We start from the raw sequence: 15962 nt of genomic DNA on the forward strand, positions 1-15962 counted from the left end.
GGAGACACAGAGCAGTGCCCCGCCCCGCCCCGCCCTCTCAGCTCCCCCTCCCCAGGCCATGCCTTCAATCACGCCTGCCCCACCAAGGCCCGGTCTGAACCCCAAAAGCCGGCAAGTAAGGAGGTCTGCCCCGCTAGCGTGGCCCCTCCTCCGCCCCCCCAAGCGGCCATCCCAACTTGACCTTTCCTTCCACCCACTTCAGCTCCGGCCCGTCCCTCAAACCAGCCCCCTCGCACGTCCCTCCCTCCCCTGTACCCCAAGAAGTTCCAGTCCCGCCCTCCCAGACTCCGGTTCCTTCAGCTCCAATCTGGCTCCCGCAGCCCCGGTTCTAGCTACCTAAACCCGGGTTGTGAGCAGCGAGTTTTGGGGCGAGCCGTCGCTGCGGCCTTCGTGGGGGCAGGTGTCCCTAGAAGGCGCTGCCGGAGTGGGGTGGGGAGGGAACTACCGCCAAGCTGGGTGCAGGAGTAACGCACACCGGCCGGACTGAGGGCCTGGACTGGCCCTTGGCTCTGGAGGTGGGGGGTGTCTGCTCCACTTCATCCTTCAGTGCAACGCCCGTCCCCAGCGAGCCCTTCCCTCCGTTTCCAGCCTCCGTGGGCCTGACTTCCCTTCCTTACGACTCACCCCCAATCCTCCAGGCATTGCCCCTGGCTGAGCGCCCCACCTGGGGCTCTCCCTCACCGTCAATCCCCAGGCTTCCTTCGAGATTGCTCCTTCCTGCTTTTGGCCCCACGCCCTTCCCACTTGTTTATTTGCACCCAGTTGTCCATTTGTGGTGGTGGTCTTCCCCATTAGAGGGGGGAACTCCCGGAGGGCCTGGATTATGTCAAGCTTCCGTAGTGCCCCCAGCATTTGGTACCTCGTGGGGCCAGAGATCACAACCCTGGCTCAGCCCCTGGGCTGTGGGAGATTGGGGTCAGTCAGTCCCTTTCAGGACCTGGAATTAGCTCCAAAGACAGGATAACTGGAAAGAATTTACAAACAGCAGAAATTGTCCTTTTCTGTGTGGCTTTTATGGGCTTTTCAGGAAAAGGATCCTTCCCAAACCTCAGCTGCCTACACTTCGGGAACCAATAAGATCCCCAAGCTAAAAGCTCCTTGGCTCTAATCAACCTACAGAGAAGCAGCACCCCGGACTGAGCCTGTAGCACACCTGCAGAGAAGCAGGACCGAGGACCAGAGAAATAGAACCGAGGACCGAGCCTGCAGGACACCTGCAGAGAAGCAGGACTAAGGCCCAAGCCTGCAGGACACCTATATTGAAGCAGGATTGAGGACAGCCTCCAGGACACCTACAGAGAAGCAGGAGTGAGGACCGAGCACCGAGCCTGCAGGACACCTACGGAGAAGCAGGATCCAAGGACCAGAGAAATAGAAGCGAGGACGGAACCTGCAGGACACCTACGGAGAAGCAGCACCGTGGACTGAGCCTGCAGGACACCTATATTGAAGCAGGACCGAGGACCGAGCCTGCAAGACACCTGAAAATAGAACTACCCATCGATGTTCAGCTTCCAGCAGGGATGTGGGTCCAAGGTCCTGGGGTACCTGTGACCTGTGGGGCTTTCACAAGGCCTTGCCTTTCCACAGAGCTGAGGCTATTAAAAAGGCCTGTCTGAATGGGCGAAGTCTAACATTGCCGGGGCCTGAGACTTCCCCCAGGTGCTGCCAAAACCGGGTTAAAACAAAGCTGAGAGGTAGGTGACAAAACCGTGTAACAGAGCAGAGCTCAGTGTGCTTTCTGAGGCACCGTGTGGCTCACGGGGATCCTTCTGCACAACTGGTGGCCTTGGCCGTCTCCATTTGAGTTAGACAGCACTGGGTGCCGCCTTTTCCCATTTCTAGAGGCAAGGAAGGCTGACTCAAAGTACCTTTCCTTCCAAATGGCCACCATGAACGTAGCAAAAAAGCCAAGTCTGAGGCCCTGAGATTCAAATGAAGCCTCTTACCCCCCATAAGTCAAGAGTAGGCTCTGGACAGCCTGAGCACCTGGGAGAGGTAAGACCAAGACCTATGCAGGAGGGAGTGCCCATCCCTTAATCACCCATGGGAAATGTGTAACCTCGGCTTTGAAACTTTGCCCCAGCTCCTGAAACGATGTGCTCTCAAACTTGGTTTTGTTCCCAAAAATATTTTATTTATTAAACAATATATCCATTATCTATAACATGATCCAAAAATACAGATATACATCTTTACATTATTTTTAATAAAAAGATTTACAATATTCTCTTCCATTTACAAAGGGAACATATTTCCTTTGAAAATAAAATGTAACATTCATGTTAAAGCTGCATCATCATCTTTTGGATGAAATGTGGTAAAGCTGAAGACAAGAAATATACACGTATGTGAAAAAACATCTTTGTAACCTTACGTGAATTAGAACAACCTTAAGATTCCCCCAGTTTTTCAATCCCTTTCAGCAAAGGTGATGAACAGCCAACACTGGAACACCAAAAACCTAGGAAACCTCGAAACTTTCCAATGCCCAGAATCAAAATTCTTCATTTTGTTGAAAAGAAAAAAAGAAAATCCAAGTCCCTGCCCACTGCCACCCTCAACCCTCCCTCCGCCCCCCACCATGTGGAGCAGACGCTGCCAAACGCTGCTCTCGGGCCAGCTTTATCACCAGATTAGATTAAATGGCCCTCGCTCCAGTGCTGAACACATGAACCGTTCAGAGGGGTCATGGGAGAAAGTTTAAAAAAAAAAAAAAAAAAAGAAAAAGGGAAAAAAAAGGAAGTTTAAGCCTATGACTGACTGGGAAATGGTCCCTTTTCTCTAGCGTCACTGTGAAAGAGAAGCCGCTGGGGCTTGCACTACAAGATGGTCCTGAGCACCCCACTGCTGGAGCCCCAGCTTTGCCCTCTAGATTCAGGAGCTCCTGCCTGCCTTCAAGGGCGCAGTTTCTAAGGGACTTGCTCCAGCCAGCAATTTCACTACAGGCAAACACACAGGTTTATGGGACTCGATGAAACAAACACTTTAAAAGTCTTTAAAATGCAGCATGTTTTCTCCCAGAAGACAACAGAATTGCTCTAAAATGCTAAATCTAATAATCTAAGCATCAAGGAAGGGAAAAACAACTCCTGAAATGTTCTGACTTTTCTTCTGAATAGACTATAGTTTTTACTTGCAAATAAGCACAAAAAAATATGAATAATACATTATACCTGGCTCATATACAGTGTCATAAACTGTGGGATTAAATAGTCTGGGACATTCAAAACGCATTCATTTCAATCAACAAACACTGAGCACTAAGCATGTGCAGGGAACTGTGCTAGGTGCTGGGGGGAGATCCAAAGGTTAAGTAAGACCCGGCCCCCATCCTCTATCACAACCCAGCCTGTACCTTCAAGTGCAGCCCTGGGCTGGAGCAGAGCAAAGCTCTTCTTCCCAACTTAAAGGAGAGGGGGGCCAGTTCCAATGGCAGACAAGACCATAGGTCAAGTTTGGGGACAGGTTTAAGTCAGAATTGACCCCAAAATCAAGCTAGGTCCAAACTTGGAGGACTAAGAAGGATGGAGAATCCTGCAGCTGCAGGCACATTCCCTGGGATCAGATATATCTACCCCCCTCCCCACCCCCACCCCCCACCCAATCACATTGGTCAGACACATGGGCTCTGGTTTCAGAGATACCGGGGTCCTTTTCACTGTCGCTCTCTGTCCATTTGTTCCAAAGTCGTGTTCCTCATGTTTTGGTGACATTATTTCAAATGCAAAACAGAATCCTGGAGGCAAAGGGCCACCAAAGAACAGGACAATGAGGAAAGGCATCTCACCAAACACCTCCACGGGTGGCGGAGGCTGCAAGATTGGGAATCAATCCCTTTCTCGTGAGATCACAAGCCCCCAGGTGATGACTAATAAGTTCCCCAAACCCTACACTGATGAGCAAAACATCTCCCACGTGGTGAAAGACCAAAGAAATATGTTATTAAATTGGCTACTAAGGAATCGGCAGAAATTCTCCTCCTGCCAATTTCCTGTACTTATATATTCATTATTACATCCTGGGAAGAAAATCTAGAAAAATATTTTCCCCATAATTTCTACTACTTTTTTCCCTGCTTTTCAACAGCAACTGAAGAGAGCGGATAAAGCATTCAATGACTCGAGGAAGAGGGTGAATGGCTGTCTGCCCCTTACCAGAAGGAAAGGACGGCCAGTCAGGCCTTTGCCCCGGCCACTCCCCAAGAATCAAAGGTGCTCAAGCCTAAAACCTAAAACTGGAAAAGGAACGAAAATTCTGAATGTAAACACCACGATTCAATGACGCGCAACCTCGGCCTGTCTTTCCGTCAGAAGCGCACGGCCCCCAACAGAAACCAGCCTGGCTGCAGGGGAGGAGGGGCAAGCTCTCAGAACACTCGGCTCGACTCGGCTGACGACCCATGACGGCGTCGCCTTTCGAAGGCCTCTCACCCACTGGAACTGAGTTGGGTGACAGAGGCCGGACCCGGTCCTGATCGCTCTCATCTCTCACCCCATCTTAGAATGAAATCACTGGAAAACTGGAAAGTAGAGCATTTTTTCAAAGACTCTCATTCTACAGACAACAAAAGCAGCATCTTCTCATAGTTTGAATTTTAGTCCTTGATTAGATCGACAGAAAGCACATTTGTCGCCCCTCCCCTACTGTTCTCTTCTTAATTCCTTTAGTTTCGTGCTAAGGGATTTCTGGGATGCTCAGAGAATTATCAGAATTCCAACACTGTCTGTCTAGGAATCTCAAAAAAAGCAAAGTTAATGTCATGACACTAAACTACTCATCTAAAATCTCACAAAAAGGATCATCTAACATTGGTTTGTGGTGAACGCTGATCAAGTAAAACGTCTACCCAGGCCACCAGCTTCTTTTCCTAACTGGGGCAGAATTACGAGAATCCACACATCATCTGAGATTACTCTATTCCCTCGGATACAGCTTCTTATCTCATAGCTCTAACAGTGTGCAACATAAATCAGATATAAAACCAGGTCTTAGCAGACTGGACTTTCACTTCATAAAACACATCAGACCCCACTATCTTCATGCTAAAACACTAAGCTTGTCTTCACAGTAAAAACTTGAGGAACTTCCAGAGGAAGGGGCCATCAGAAGCTCTGAGAGCCTCCATGCCAATGGAAACCCATCGTGCTCTGGAATGGGCGCGTCGGCCCCGGAGAGAGGGAAGGAGTGGAAATTCAAACAAACAGGGCAGTGCACAATAAAGCAGAAATCACTTCCTAATGGTAAGAGCCCTCGACCCGTAGCAGGCGGGCGCAGGCTCTTACCACAAGTAAACACAGTCACCGGCTTCAGAACGGGAGCCGAGGCCTCGTCAAGGAGGCGGCCCCAGCCCGAGGGACACACGCGTCCCATACAAAGGGAGAAGCGGCCAGCGGGGAGGGGCGCCCTCGCCGTCCTGGACCCAGGGCTCCTCCGCCACCTCTTCCGAGGGGCGATGGGCACCAGGGTACCAACGGGGGCGTTCATCTCACGGCCGTGGACTTCTTTCTCGTGGCAGTCGCACATTTCCTGATGCCTATTTAGCAAATACCCCGTGTGAATCATAAAAGTGTGACTGCCGGGTTCAGTGCTATCGGGAAATCCACATAGAGAAGTAGGAAAGCAAAGTCCCTGTGACAAAGTGACCTACAGGAGTCTCTCCCCGAGGAGAGAGCTGGTTTCTGCTTTTTGTTCTGAAATACCAAGAATTACAACTGGCCAGTGGATAATCAGTACCAGACCAAAACAAGAAGGTAGTTTAAAAATAAAGATAAGCTATTACAACGGGAGGGAGGGAGGGAGGTAGTGACCGCTCCTCCGGAGTCATCCTTACTTCTTCTTCCTCTTCTCCTGAACACAGCGTGGACAGAACCTGCCGAGAGACGCGGCCCCATCACAAGCCGCTCTGAGGAGGGACCCCCAGAGGGCGTATTTGTCTGCCCCCGACAGCCCCACAGGCGAAGATCGCAGCCCAGCAACTTCCTCCCACTTCTCGGGGCCCACAAGGCCCCAGCCCTCTCCCAGAAGCCCCTGCGGCCACCCCAATGTCAGCCCCTGCCTGTGACATCCGAGGTGGAAGGCAATCGGACTTGGCCGGGAGTGAGGAACCAGCGATCATCTGGTGGGCAGCAATGCAACGTGGGAGCCAGGCAGTAAGCTAAGCGTTAGCCAGAAAGCTGGAAGCAGAAGGTCCAACTCTGGCGACTCCAGCCTGGCGCTGACCACAAGGCACGCTGCCCTATCAGCCGAGCCTGACCTCTAACTGCCGCTGCTCGGGGACCCCTGGGACCCAAACCTGCACACTTCCAAACCTGGTCTGAAACTGGAAGGACACGGCCTCCCAGGGGCCTGGGCAAACTGGGCACCTGCCAGCAGGCTGTCCCTCCCGCCCCCCCACCCCACTCACCACTTTCCTTTGGGCTTCGTGGTGAGATCCACACAAGCAAAGTGAAACCACTCTATGGGACACTGTCGGGAGAGAAGGAGGGGCGAGCTGTTAGTATCCGCCCCCAGCCCCCCAGCCCCTTCTCGGCGTCCACTTGCCACTCACATCTGGATTGTCACAGCCAATCATCTCTCCATAGGACACCTGGTGGCACAGGCAGTAGGTCGGCTCATTGGGATCCACAGGCATGTCCAGAACGTCCGAAGGGTGCACAGAGAGGATGGTCTCAGCGAACTCCGACCTGCACGGAGACAGAACAGGGCCCAAGGAGCCAAAGTGAGGCCGGCGGAGCCCCAGGTGAGGCCCAAGGAGCCCGAGGCCTGCAGAGCCCAAAGTCAGGCCCAAGGAACCAACCTCAGACCCAGAGACCTTCCGTGCTGACCACACCCTGAGCTAAGGCCTGGCCACGCAGCTCAGTCCGAATCTGCCTGACAGAGCCACCGGTTGGCCACGACCTTCAGCCTGCGCCCCCTTCCCCACGCCCCTCAGAGATGCCGTTTCATTGCTCTCGGCTTCCCCGTCAGCTCTTCCTGCCCAGCACGGAGCTTCTGCAGAACTCCAAGCTTGTCAAGTTCATATCGCTCCACTGACCACAAGGACAGAAACACACCGATGGGCGCCAGACCCCTGGCCCGGGGGAGCTGGTCCAATTCTTACCCTCCTTTGAGCTTTTTCTTCTTCGGAGTGTCCTCCTCGGAGGTGCGTCTCCCACGACCCCGGGAGCCTCTCTTCTCCTTCTGGCCCCGACCTTCTGAAAGAGAACATCATACACACAGTTACCAAGGCCTGAGGGCTCTGAATGCATAGCTGACACCCTGGGGGGCACGACTGGCATCCAAGGGCGTACTTTTCAGGCCTCTTCCTCCCGAGCTCTCCAGGTCACTGCCCTCCATCTTCTCCTTCAGATCAGCTTCAAAGCGTGCAAGGTCCGCGTCAAGGCGGCGAATGTGTTTGTCCACCTGCAGACGAGAGCCCACACAAAGGTTATTTGGGAGCCCACAGCAGGAGACATGTCAGGGAGCCCTGCACAGGCCCACATGGGCCCATGCCGCCTCCAAATAATGCAGGCCCCTCCTGTCCCTGCGGACTTTCTCTCTGTCCACCAGGCCAAACCTCTGGAGTTTAAGCGACCGTCCGGACGTAAGCCCACTATTGCCAAGTCCATAAGTGAATCCTGTTTCCGTTACTGGGACCTTTCTTATATGGCTACAGCCAGCAGGGTAACAAACAGGGGTCCCTGGAAGCAGATGCAGGAGGTGGACAAGGCTAATGTGGAGTCTAAGAAAAAGTCCCAAACCGGGAAGACCAGAGGCTACAAAAATGACAAGATGTGAACTGCCCCGGGGCCTCCGAGGAGGGCAGGCTGGGCACTGAAGGCACCGCAGCCCCCAGATCAAAGCCATTTAAAATGAAGCGCACCTGAGAGATGCGGCACAAGGAGACCAACGGGGCCCAGGCCTTTGGGGCCTCCATGGCTCCCATAAGCACAGGAGCTCTCCAGGAAAAACAGAACTTCAGGGTTCTCCAAGGCAATGGCTTTGAGAAACACCCTGTGATTTTAAACTGGTGCCAGGAGTGCCCAACTTCACAGCATAGTCAAGAGAATGAGTGGCATTGCCACAAACTAAATGGAATAATCATTTAGAAAGAATGTTTAAAAAACTACTCATATGTAATGATCTGAACGAGAGTCTGAAGCTACTGAAAAGATCGAAGGAAAAGTCTACCTAAGTGAAAGAGCACATTTAATTCAGATTAAGTTGGCTATTTCTTGATGTCTGGATCTCATCATGTGAAAGCTAAGGGTAAGAAAGGCAACAAAAGCAAAACACAAACCCCAGAACTAACTCTCCCAGAACAGGAAGTTTCCCTGCCTCCTCTTTTAAGGGCCCCTCAGGGCAGTCTCGGCATCCCCCTTCCCACAAACGTGTGCTGAGGAAGGGCCGGCGCAAACCCTCACCATCTCATAGGTCTGCATGGCCAGCTGCACCTTGTCATCGCTGTACTCCTTGCATTTACTGTAAGCATTCTGGATCTTCTGCAGGTGCTCCACACGCTGCTCGGGGGACAGGTTCTTCACCGTGGAGATATACTCCGCTGCCAGGATGTCAATCTCCGCCTTCTTATCTAACAAAGAAATGGCAAGGGACAACCGGCATGAAGGCTGGCTCTCAGTCAAGTGGAGAGCCGATCTCCTGGGCACTCTGGGGCTTGCTCCCACCCTGGCTGTCCTCTGCCAGCCAGCTCTGAAGCAATATGGTCGTCACTGCTCCTTGATTTCCCAGAGAAAAGAAAAATTTACTACACATTTTCAGGATTCAGTACCTTCCTCACATCTTCGTATCTTACACTGAGGAAGGTGACCAGAAACAGGAGAACACGGGCAACAAGATAATGTGATGATTGACTGTGACAGACGTGGCCGATTCTACAACGAGCTGTTTCAAAGCTATTCCAATAGACTTGGGATGGAAAATGCCAATCACAGCTAGAAAGACAACTATGGAGACTGAATGTGGATCAAGGCATAATATTTTTACCTTTTTGTTTATTTGCTTTCTTTCTCATGGTTTTTCCTCCCTTTTGGTTTTTCAAACATGACAACATGACAAAGAGGTAAACATGTTTAAATGAACTGAACATATTTAACATATAACAGATTACTTGCTGTCTTGGGGGGGGGGGGGGGAGAGACAGGGAGAAAGAAGAAAAACTTGGAACACAAATTCTTACAAAAACAAAAAATGAAAACTACCTTTCAAGTATTTGGAAAATAAAATACTATTGAAAATTTTTTTAAAAATTAACTCATCTCAACTCAATTGTTTTTCATTATACTCTTACTGTTCATGATTCTGGTTACACACTGAAGGATTGAAGAGAAGTACCCACAAATTTATTTATAAAATATCCTCAAAATATTTACTATTTTAGGAATACTCCCTCCCCCCCAACACACACATGTTCCTTACCGCCATATGAGTTCTACCACCTGAGCCTTGGGACCTTCATAGAGCTCATCCCAATAGAACGTATGCCCCTTGAGGTCAGGACCAATCCCCTTTGTTCCTGTATCCCCATGGCCTGCCTATCACAGAGCCTGGCTGACCCATGGGAGGTAGGGAATGTTTGGTAAGTCATCAACTGAGTGACCGATAACTTTAAAGTCATAAACTCTGCCCACTGTCACTCTGGGCAGCCCCCAAGCACTGTGGGCACGAAGGGCAACTCTCTCAGCCACCAATGTACTCGTCACCAGATTGCTACTAATTGCCACACTGTACCAATCGCCTCCATGCTACACGGAGTCACCTCAATTCTGACAATATCAAAGTCTAAGATTTGGGACTAGGATATAAAGAAGTTAAATTAAGGCAAAAGGTAAAAATTTCCCAAGCCTCCTCGCCAGCTTTTGCACTGAACTTCCCGGTGACCTGTGAGATTTCACCTTCCCTGCCCCTCAGGAGCTCACCGGGCCCCACAGGGCCCTGTTCACACGCTCCCCGTCCCTGAGGAGGGCTCGGTACCACGCGGCTGAGGGTCCCTGGTATCCTGGCTGCTTACTGGAGTACCTGAACACACCTTCTGTTCTCTGATCCAGTTCCCGCATCAGCTGGAAATTCCTTTGGAGTTCGCAGGGAAGATTTTCAATACCTGAAACACAAAGGGATCAAGGGCATAAATGGTTCGCCCAAGCACAGTCCGAAGCCCGCCCTGGAGGTTCTGCCATCTGAGAAAACAAAGGGCTCTGGCTTCTACGGAGGGAAGGGAGAGGTGCCCGCACAGGGGGAGAGGCCACCGAGACCGCAATGTTTTCTTGCTTCCACGTTTTCAATGGACTGAAATCTCTCCTTTCATAGATAAAAGGATTTGAGGTTTCCAAACACAGATGCAGCCAAGAAAAGATCTGCCCAAAGATGAAAGAGGGACGGAGGACAGAAACAGGAGATGAGGCAAGGTCTGAACCAAAACCTGATTAGGAGAACTGACCCTCCTGGGGGAGGGAGAAAGAGTTTTATCCCCAACGCTTCGGGAGGGACTGCAGCCAAAGCAGCAGCCAAAGTTAGAGCAGTTACAGCCAAAGCTGCAGCCTGGCTTCTGCCGTTTGTGAGAGCGGAGGGGACATTCTCCCGGCCCAAGGACCTCCCAGGCACTCTATGGGAGCAGCTGACGGAGACGTGGAAGGGGAGAGAAGGCGCCCAGAGAAGTCTGTCTCCTGGGAAGCAGAGGAAGCCCAGAGAAGCCCCTCTGCACTGGCTGCTGCTCTGGGCGCCTGCTCACACCTGAGCTCCCAAGTCCAAGCTGGAAAAGGGCTCAGGCTCCTTCATCCCCGTTAGAATGGGAGCTTCCCGAAGGCAGGCCCTGTCCCAGCCCATCAGAGCCCTAAGAGACCGCAGGCAGCTCCCAGCAGGGAAGGGGAGCGAGGCCGGGAGCTGCCGAGAGCACCCCTGCAGAAGGTGCCGGACACTAAGGCAAACAAGCCCGGTTCTGCCCTTCCCCTGCTCCACCCCGCCAAGGGTGTTCATTTTACTTGAAAAAGAAAAATTGGGAAGGGGGAGTGAGGAGTGGGAACAAGCATCATGAGCATCCTACTGCGTGCTAGGCACTGGAAGGGCTTTATAAATAATGAAAACAAGTTCTAAATCCCTATTGATCAGAGAAATGCAAATAGAGACAACTCTGGGGTGGCTAAGATGACAGGGAAGGATGATGATGACTGTGGGAGGGATGTGGGAAAACTGGCCCCCGGACACACTGTAGGTGGAGTTGTGACCTGGGCGACTCGGGCTTCAGGAGAGGAAACGGCGCTGCCTGGGGAGACCCAAGTCTATGCACCCCTTCTGGCCAGCGTGTGAAAGAACCTTTCCCACAGGCCCCAAGGGCTGTCAAACCGCCCACTCCCTTTGCCCCAGCAGTTTCTCCTGGGCTTGTATCCCAGAGAGCATAAAAGGGGCCCCAACAAGGACCGGGCCAGGCCGGACAGCAGGGGAAGGGGCCCGGCTCCACAGCCAGCCTTCCATGGGGGCAGGAGGCGGCGCTGGGTTAGATCCTAGTGCAGGCGACAGCCGCTGAGAAACTGGGGAAGGCGCCGGACCCGGCTCCCGCACACACCTCCCCCCGGGGCTAGGACCAGCTTCTCCCTCTGAGCTGGGGGTTCTCCGAGCCTGGGAATCCCAGCTCGGGATTAAGCCTGGGATGATCCCCCAGCTCCAGATCCGAGTGTTCTAGATGGTGGAAGCCCAGAACGTTCTGCAGCTCTAGATCCCTCCCACCCACCACACTCCCCCTCCAGCTCTAGCTCTAACAAGCGGCCCCTCCTCCCAACTATGGACCCTCGGACCTAGCACCTCTCCCCAGCTCCAGATCCATAGATGCACTCTGGCCGCGCTCTCCCCGAGCTTGACTCAGAGTGCTCTCTGCTCGCCAGGGGGCGCCAGAAGCTGCCGGGGGCGGGGCGACTTCCCGGAGACCGCGTCAGGGGCGTGTCCCGCACCCGGTGACGCCGCCCGAATCGCCAGGATCGCCATAGTGGCAGCGGGACACGCCTCCGCTTCGCGTCATCTTGCTTTGCTCCGCCTCCCATCCTCTCTCGCTCTCCCTCCCCTCGCGGGACGGTGACGCACATCTTAATTCCCGCCGAGCCCGCCCTCCCGCCTCCCGCGCGCGCGCCCCCGCGGCCGCCCCTCCCCTCCCGCGCGCCCCCGCAGCCGCCCCCGCCCCTCCCCCCGACCCCCTCCCGCTCCGGGGCCACCCTACCCCGCGAGCCCCCGCCTTCCCAAGCCCGGACCGCTGCCCCTGCCGCGAGGCTCCGCGAGGCCCCAGCGGCGCGAGGCAGGGCGCCCCGCCGATCGGCCTCGGCCCCGACCCCGTCCCTGGCCCAGGCGGGAAGCGGACTCACTGTCCAGGTAGTGCTCCAAGTACATGGCGGTCGCCATCTTCGTCCTGCGGCCCCGGCGGCGCGTGTGTGGGCGAGGGTGGGCGCGAGCGAGCGCGCGGGCGCGAGACCGAGGGGGCGGGGTGGCCTCGCTGTCGGGCCGCCGCAGCCTCATTCCCTATTCATGAGGGGCGCCTGCTGATTGGCCGGCGTGCTCGGCGCCGGGGAAGCCCCGCCCCCTAGCAGGCGGCACCTCGCGGTGCTCGGGCATGACCAGGGAGGGGCGGGCGGGCTCCGGGAAGAGCCGAGCGGAGCGAGCCGGGCGAACCCTGCCCGCCTGCCGGGAGCGGGGGCGGGGAGCACAGCCGCGCACGCTCCTGGCTGGGGGACTCCAGGCTTCGCCCTGGCCCCCTCCCCCCAAGTCACCAGTACCTGGCAGCGGGCTGCACGTGTCCTGAATAGCCCCTCTAGTGGGAGAGAGCTGGAGGGTGCGCGGAGGCAGGGCCCCCGAAGCACAAGGGGCCCCGGCAGGGCTGGGAGACCCGGGCGGAGGGCGTGAGGAGGCAGAAGGGAGCACCGAGGCACGGACAGGGCTGGGAGACCCGGGCGGAGGGCGTGAGGAGGCAGAAGGGAGCACGAGGCACGGACAGGGCTGGGAGACCCGGCGGAGGGCGTGAGGAGGCAGAAGGGAGCACCGAGGCACGGACAGGGCTGGGAGACCCGGGCGGAGGGCGTGAGGAGGCAGAAGGGAGCACCGAGGCACGGACAGGGCTGGGAGACCCGGGCTGGAGGGCGTGAGGAGGCAGAAGGGGACACGGAGGCACGGACAGGGCTGGGAGACCCGAGCGGAGGGTGTGAGGAGGCAGAAGGGAGCACCGAGGCACGGACAGGGCTGGGAGACCCCAGCTGGAGAGGGCGCAGCGGCAGGGCTCCGTGGTACAGAAGGGGACACCGAGGCACGGACCCCCTTCACTGTCTCCCAATACACGCTCCTTTTCTTCATCCCCCAAAGCACTACATTCATGCTCGAGAGAATGAGCCTTTTGGAGGGTTACTGGGGGAAAAGTATAAGAGAGAGAGAGCCCCTCTCGGTCAAATGGAAAGGTCCCCGGGTCCTGGGGGGGCAGCTCCTCAACATAGTGTTCATGCCTCTTGGGGCCTCACCTGCCTCTGGTAACAAGCCTGTTGACGGTGCCTTTTCTGGGCCTTCAGTAAGTGCGGGGGGCCAAGGGGGCAGCACTGTAGAGGGGGCTCCCAGGGCTGCCGGGCCGGCCTCGGGCAGAATCGGCCAGTTCCGGGGCCTCTCGGGCCCCTCCGGCCACGGCTGGTCAGGGAGGCCGCCCAGATCCGGATTCGGGCCGTCTGCGACCAGCTTCAGTCTCTTCCCTTCCACGCCCTCCTTTCTGTTCCCCACGCGCCCCTTGGCCTCCTTTCCCAGACTTGGCCCACAGGCTACCAACCAACCCCTGGGCCCCTTGGCTCGGGCCTGGCGCTTACTCAATCCCTGCTCACAGGCCACAGCTAGGGGCTGCCGGCTCCCCCACAAAGTCCTTCCCCGGGCCGGACCGGCCCCCTCCTCTGCCAAGCTTCCTGGGCTGGTCCTCCCGGCCCCATCCTCGCCTCCGCTTCCACCTCCCGAGAGCCCGCCCTTCTGGCCCCGGCCGCGGCCCTGCAGCCTGGACCCTTTCTTCGGCCGAGGGTCCAAGGCCTGCCCTCCACCTTTCCCCAAGGCCTGGGTGGAGGTTTGTTCCCGGGGGCTGCTTGTGCCCTGGTGGCGACTCTCGGCACAGGGACAAGGGAGAGGACGGGCTCCTGCGTCGGGCTGGGGGGGTCAGGCCCGCGGGCGGAGCGGAGGCCCCGCTCGTCCCTCAGACGCCGGCCTCGGGAAGTGCCCGGGGAGCAAGGACGGCGCTGCCATCGTGCCCGGCCCGACACCCGCCGTGGACTGTGTCTTTCTGGGCAGAGGCGGGAACGGGGGCCATTCCCCCTTCAGCGAGCCCCTGTTTTACGAGTGAGGAGCTGAGGCAAATCGGGGTCTCGCCCGCCCGGGATCCCACAGGGAGTAAGAGCCGGGCGCTCTGGCCAGGCTGGCCGCCTGCTTCCGGGGCCGCCGCAGGGGCTCAGAGCCGGCCGGCAGCTTCATTTTCTCTCCGGGCGCTGCCAGGGGTCCTTCCCCCCGAGTTTGCTCCATGCTGAGAGGAAGCCCCCCGAGGTGTATCCCCAGTGCCTGGCGCAGGGGGCGCTCCCTGTTTATGGAAGGAGGCGAGGGAGGAAGGTGGTTCTGGCCACCTCCGGTCACAGCCCACTCTCGGTCAGTCGGTCAGCACACGCGGCGGCCTGAAAGCTCCAGAGCAGGGTTCCCAGGAGTGCCTCAGAGACCCTCCAGGGGCACAGGTCAGGCTTCCTGACCCGCCTGGTCCCCAGTCAGCCCGCAGCATCCTTTAGGCTCCTACTGTGCGCCAGGCTCCACGTGCCGAGGAGCCAGAGAAGGGGGAACAGACTCTGGCCCAAGAGCTCGCGGGGAGCTGACTGAGCAGGCAGGGTCGGAGGCCTCTGGCCCTTGGGACCGTGGCTACCCCCTCATCTCTAGCCTGGGGAGGAGCCCACCTACCCCGGGGGGTCCTGCCTGAGGATCCAGGAGCTCCTGGAGACTGGACCTGATGGGCCCTCGGTGGGTAACTCAAAGCCTTCAGCGCCCCCTGCCCCAAACGTGTGTCACCACCCCGGGTCCCCTAGGAGGAGAGCCCTTGGCTCCGGCTCTGTTCCACCCAGCCCAGTATTCAAGGAGTTTCTGTGAGACAGAGGTTTGTTTTTCTTTTCCTAATCGATTTTTTCTGGTCATCCACACGTATTAACTTCTTAAATATACATTTCTCCATGAATCATGTTGGGAGAGAAAAAGCTGAGGTTTGTTTTTCTTAATAAAAGTGCAGTGGACCCAGGCAGCTGGTACAGCGGCCACGGCCCTGAGACCGACATCAGGAACCAGGTTCGAATCCAGCCACAGCCCTAGTGTGTGAGCCTGTGCAAGGCTCTCTCTGCCTCAGCTTACTTCAACCACAAGGAGCCGGTAATAGCCCCTCCCTCCCAGGATGGCTGAAATCATCACATGAAAAAAAATCAAATGAGATGTCGTTTATAAAGCCCTTAGCACAGCACCTGGCACATAGTAGGTGCTTGTTGACTGAGATTAGATGTTTTTAAAGCACTTTGCTCTCCTAAAACGCCATAAAAAGTCAATCATCATCATCATTATTATGACTACTATCTTTCCCAGATTGAATGTAGGGGCCCAGTTCAGCTACTTTTAGCTCAATTCCATCCTTAATTTAATTTCGAAGGCTAAGGAGAAAGAGCTAAAAAATGAGTCTATATCTGTCAATAAAAAGTTATTTAAATAAATAAAAAATAAAAACACAAGAGAGTATAGACACTAAAAAAAAGAGAGAGAGTCTATAGCCTTTTTTTCCCCTATGACAAATATTCTAATGCCCTACTGGAACAGCCCGGCCACAGACCTGAGAAGGGAATTTCACTTTACACTTGGAAATGACTGGAGGGGGTGGGCGACTAATGCAGGAAACTGTTCTCCCCTCCCCACCCCCCACCCCATAACTATGAGGACCAACATTTCTCTCATCA

At 55.5% G+C, this 15962-nt stretch overlaps 1 protein-coding gene across 2 annotated transcripts; it reads right to left on the minus strand.

Annotated features, from left to right (window-relative positions):
* Positions 1-2115: 2115 nt before the first annotated feature.
* Positions 2116-12474, minus strand: ING5 (inhibitor of growth family member 5). Of its 2 annotated transcripts, none has more exons than XM_051991676.1 (8): positions 12345-12474; positions 10028-10099; positions 8406-8572; positions 7293-7404; positions 7103-7193; positions 6551-6686; positions 6407-6468; positions 2116-5872 (listed from the first exon to the last, which is right to left on the minus strand). In XM_051991676.1, the coding sequence occupies exons 1-8, from the start codon at positions 12379-12381 to the stop codon at positions 5830-5832; spliced, it is 720 nt and encodes a 239-aa protein (XP_051847636.1). In that variant the 5' UTR covers positions 12382-12474; the 3' UTR covers positions 2116-5829. The 2 variants fall into 2 exon arrangements, with proteins under 2 accessions (XP_051847636.1, XP_051847634.1); XM_051991674.1 differs by having other exon boundaries at positions 7103-7196; positions 12345-12469.
* Between the last annotated feature and the right edge of the window lie 3488 nt (positions 12475-15962).

The sequence above is a fragment of the Antechinus flavipes genome, chromosome 3 (assembly GCF_016432865.1).
Source record: "Antechinus flavipes isolate AdamAnt ecotype Samford, QLD, Australia chromosome 3, AdamAnt_v2, whole genome shotgun sequence".
Taxonomy (NCBI): domain Eukaryota; kingdom Metazoa; phylum Chordata; class Mammalia; order Dasyuromorphia; family Dasyuridae; genus Antechinus; species Antechinus flavipes.

Bases quoted from the DNA above. Each gene is read 5' to 3' on its own strand.
- ING5 (XM_051991674.1), bottom strand. From the start codon at position 12,381: ATGGCGACCGCCATGTACTTGGAGCACTACCTGGACA. The intron at 6,687-7,102 runs GTAAGAATTGGA...GTCTCCGTGCAG, and splicing joins AAGAAAAAGCTCAAAGGAGG to GTCGGAGTTCGCTGAGACCA. The intron at 6,469-6,550 runs GTGAGTGGCAAG...CTCTCCCGACAG, and splicing joins TTGGCTGTGACAATCCAGAT to TGTCCCATAGAGTGGTTTCA.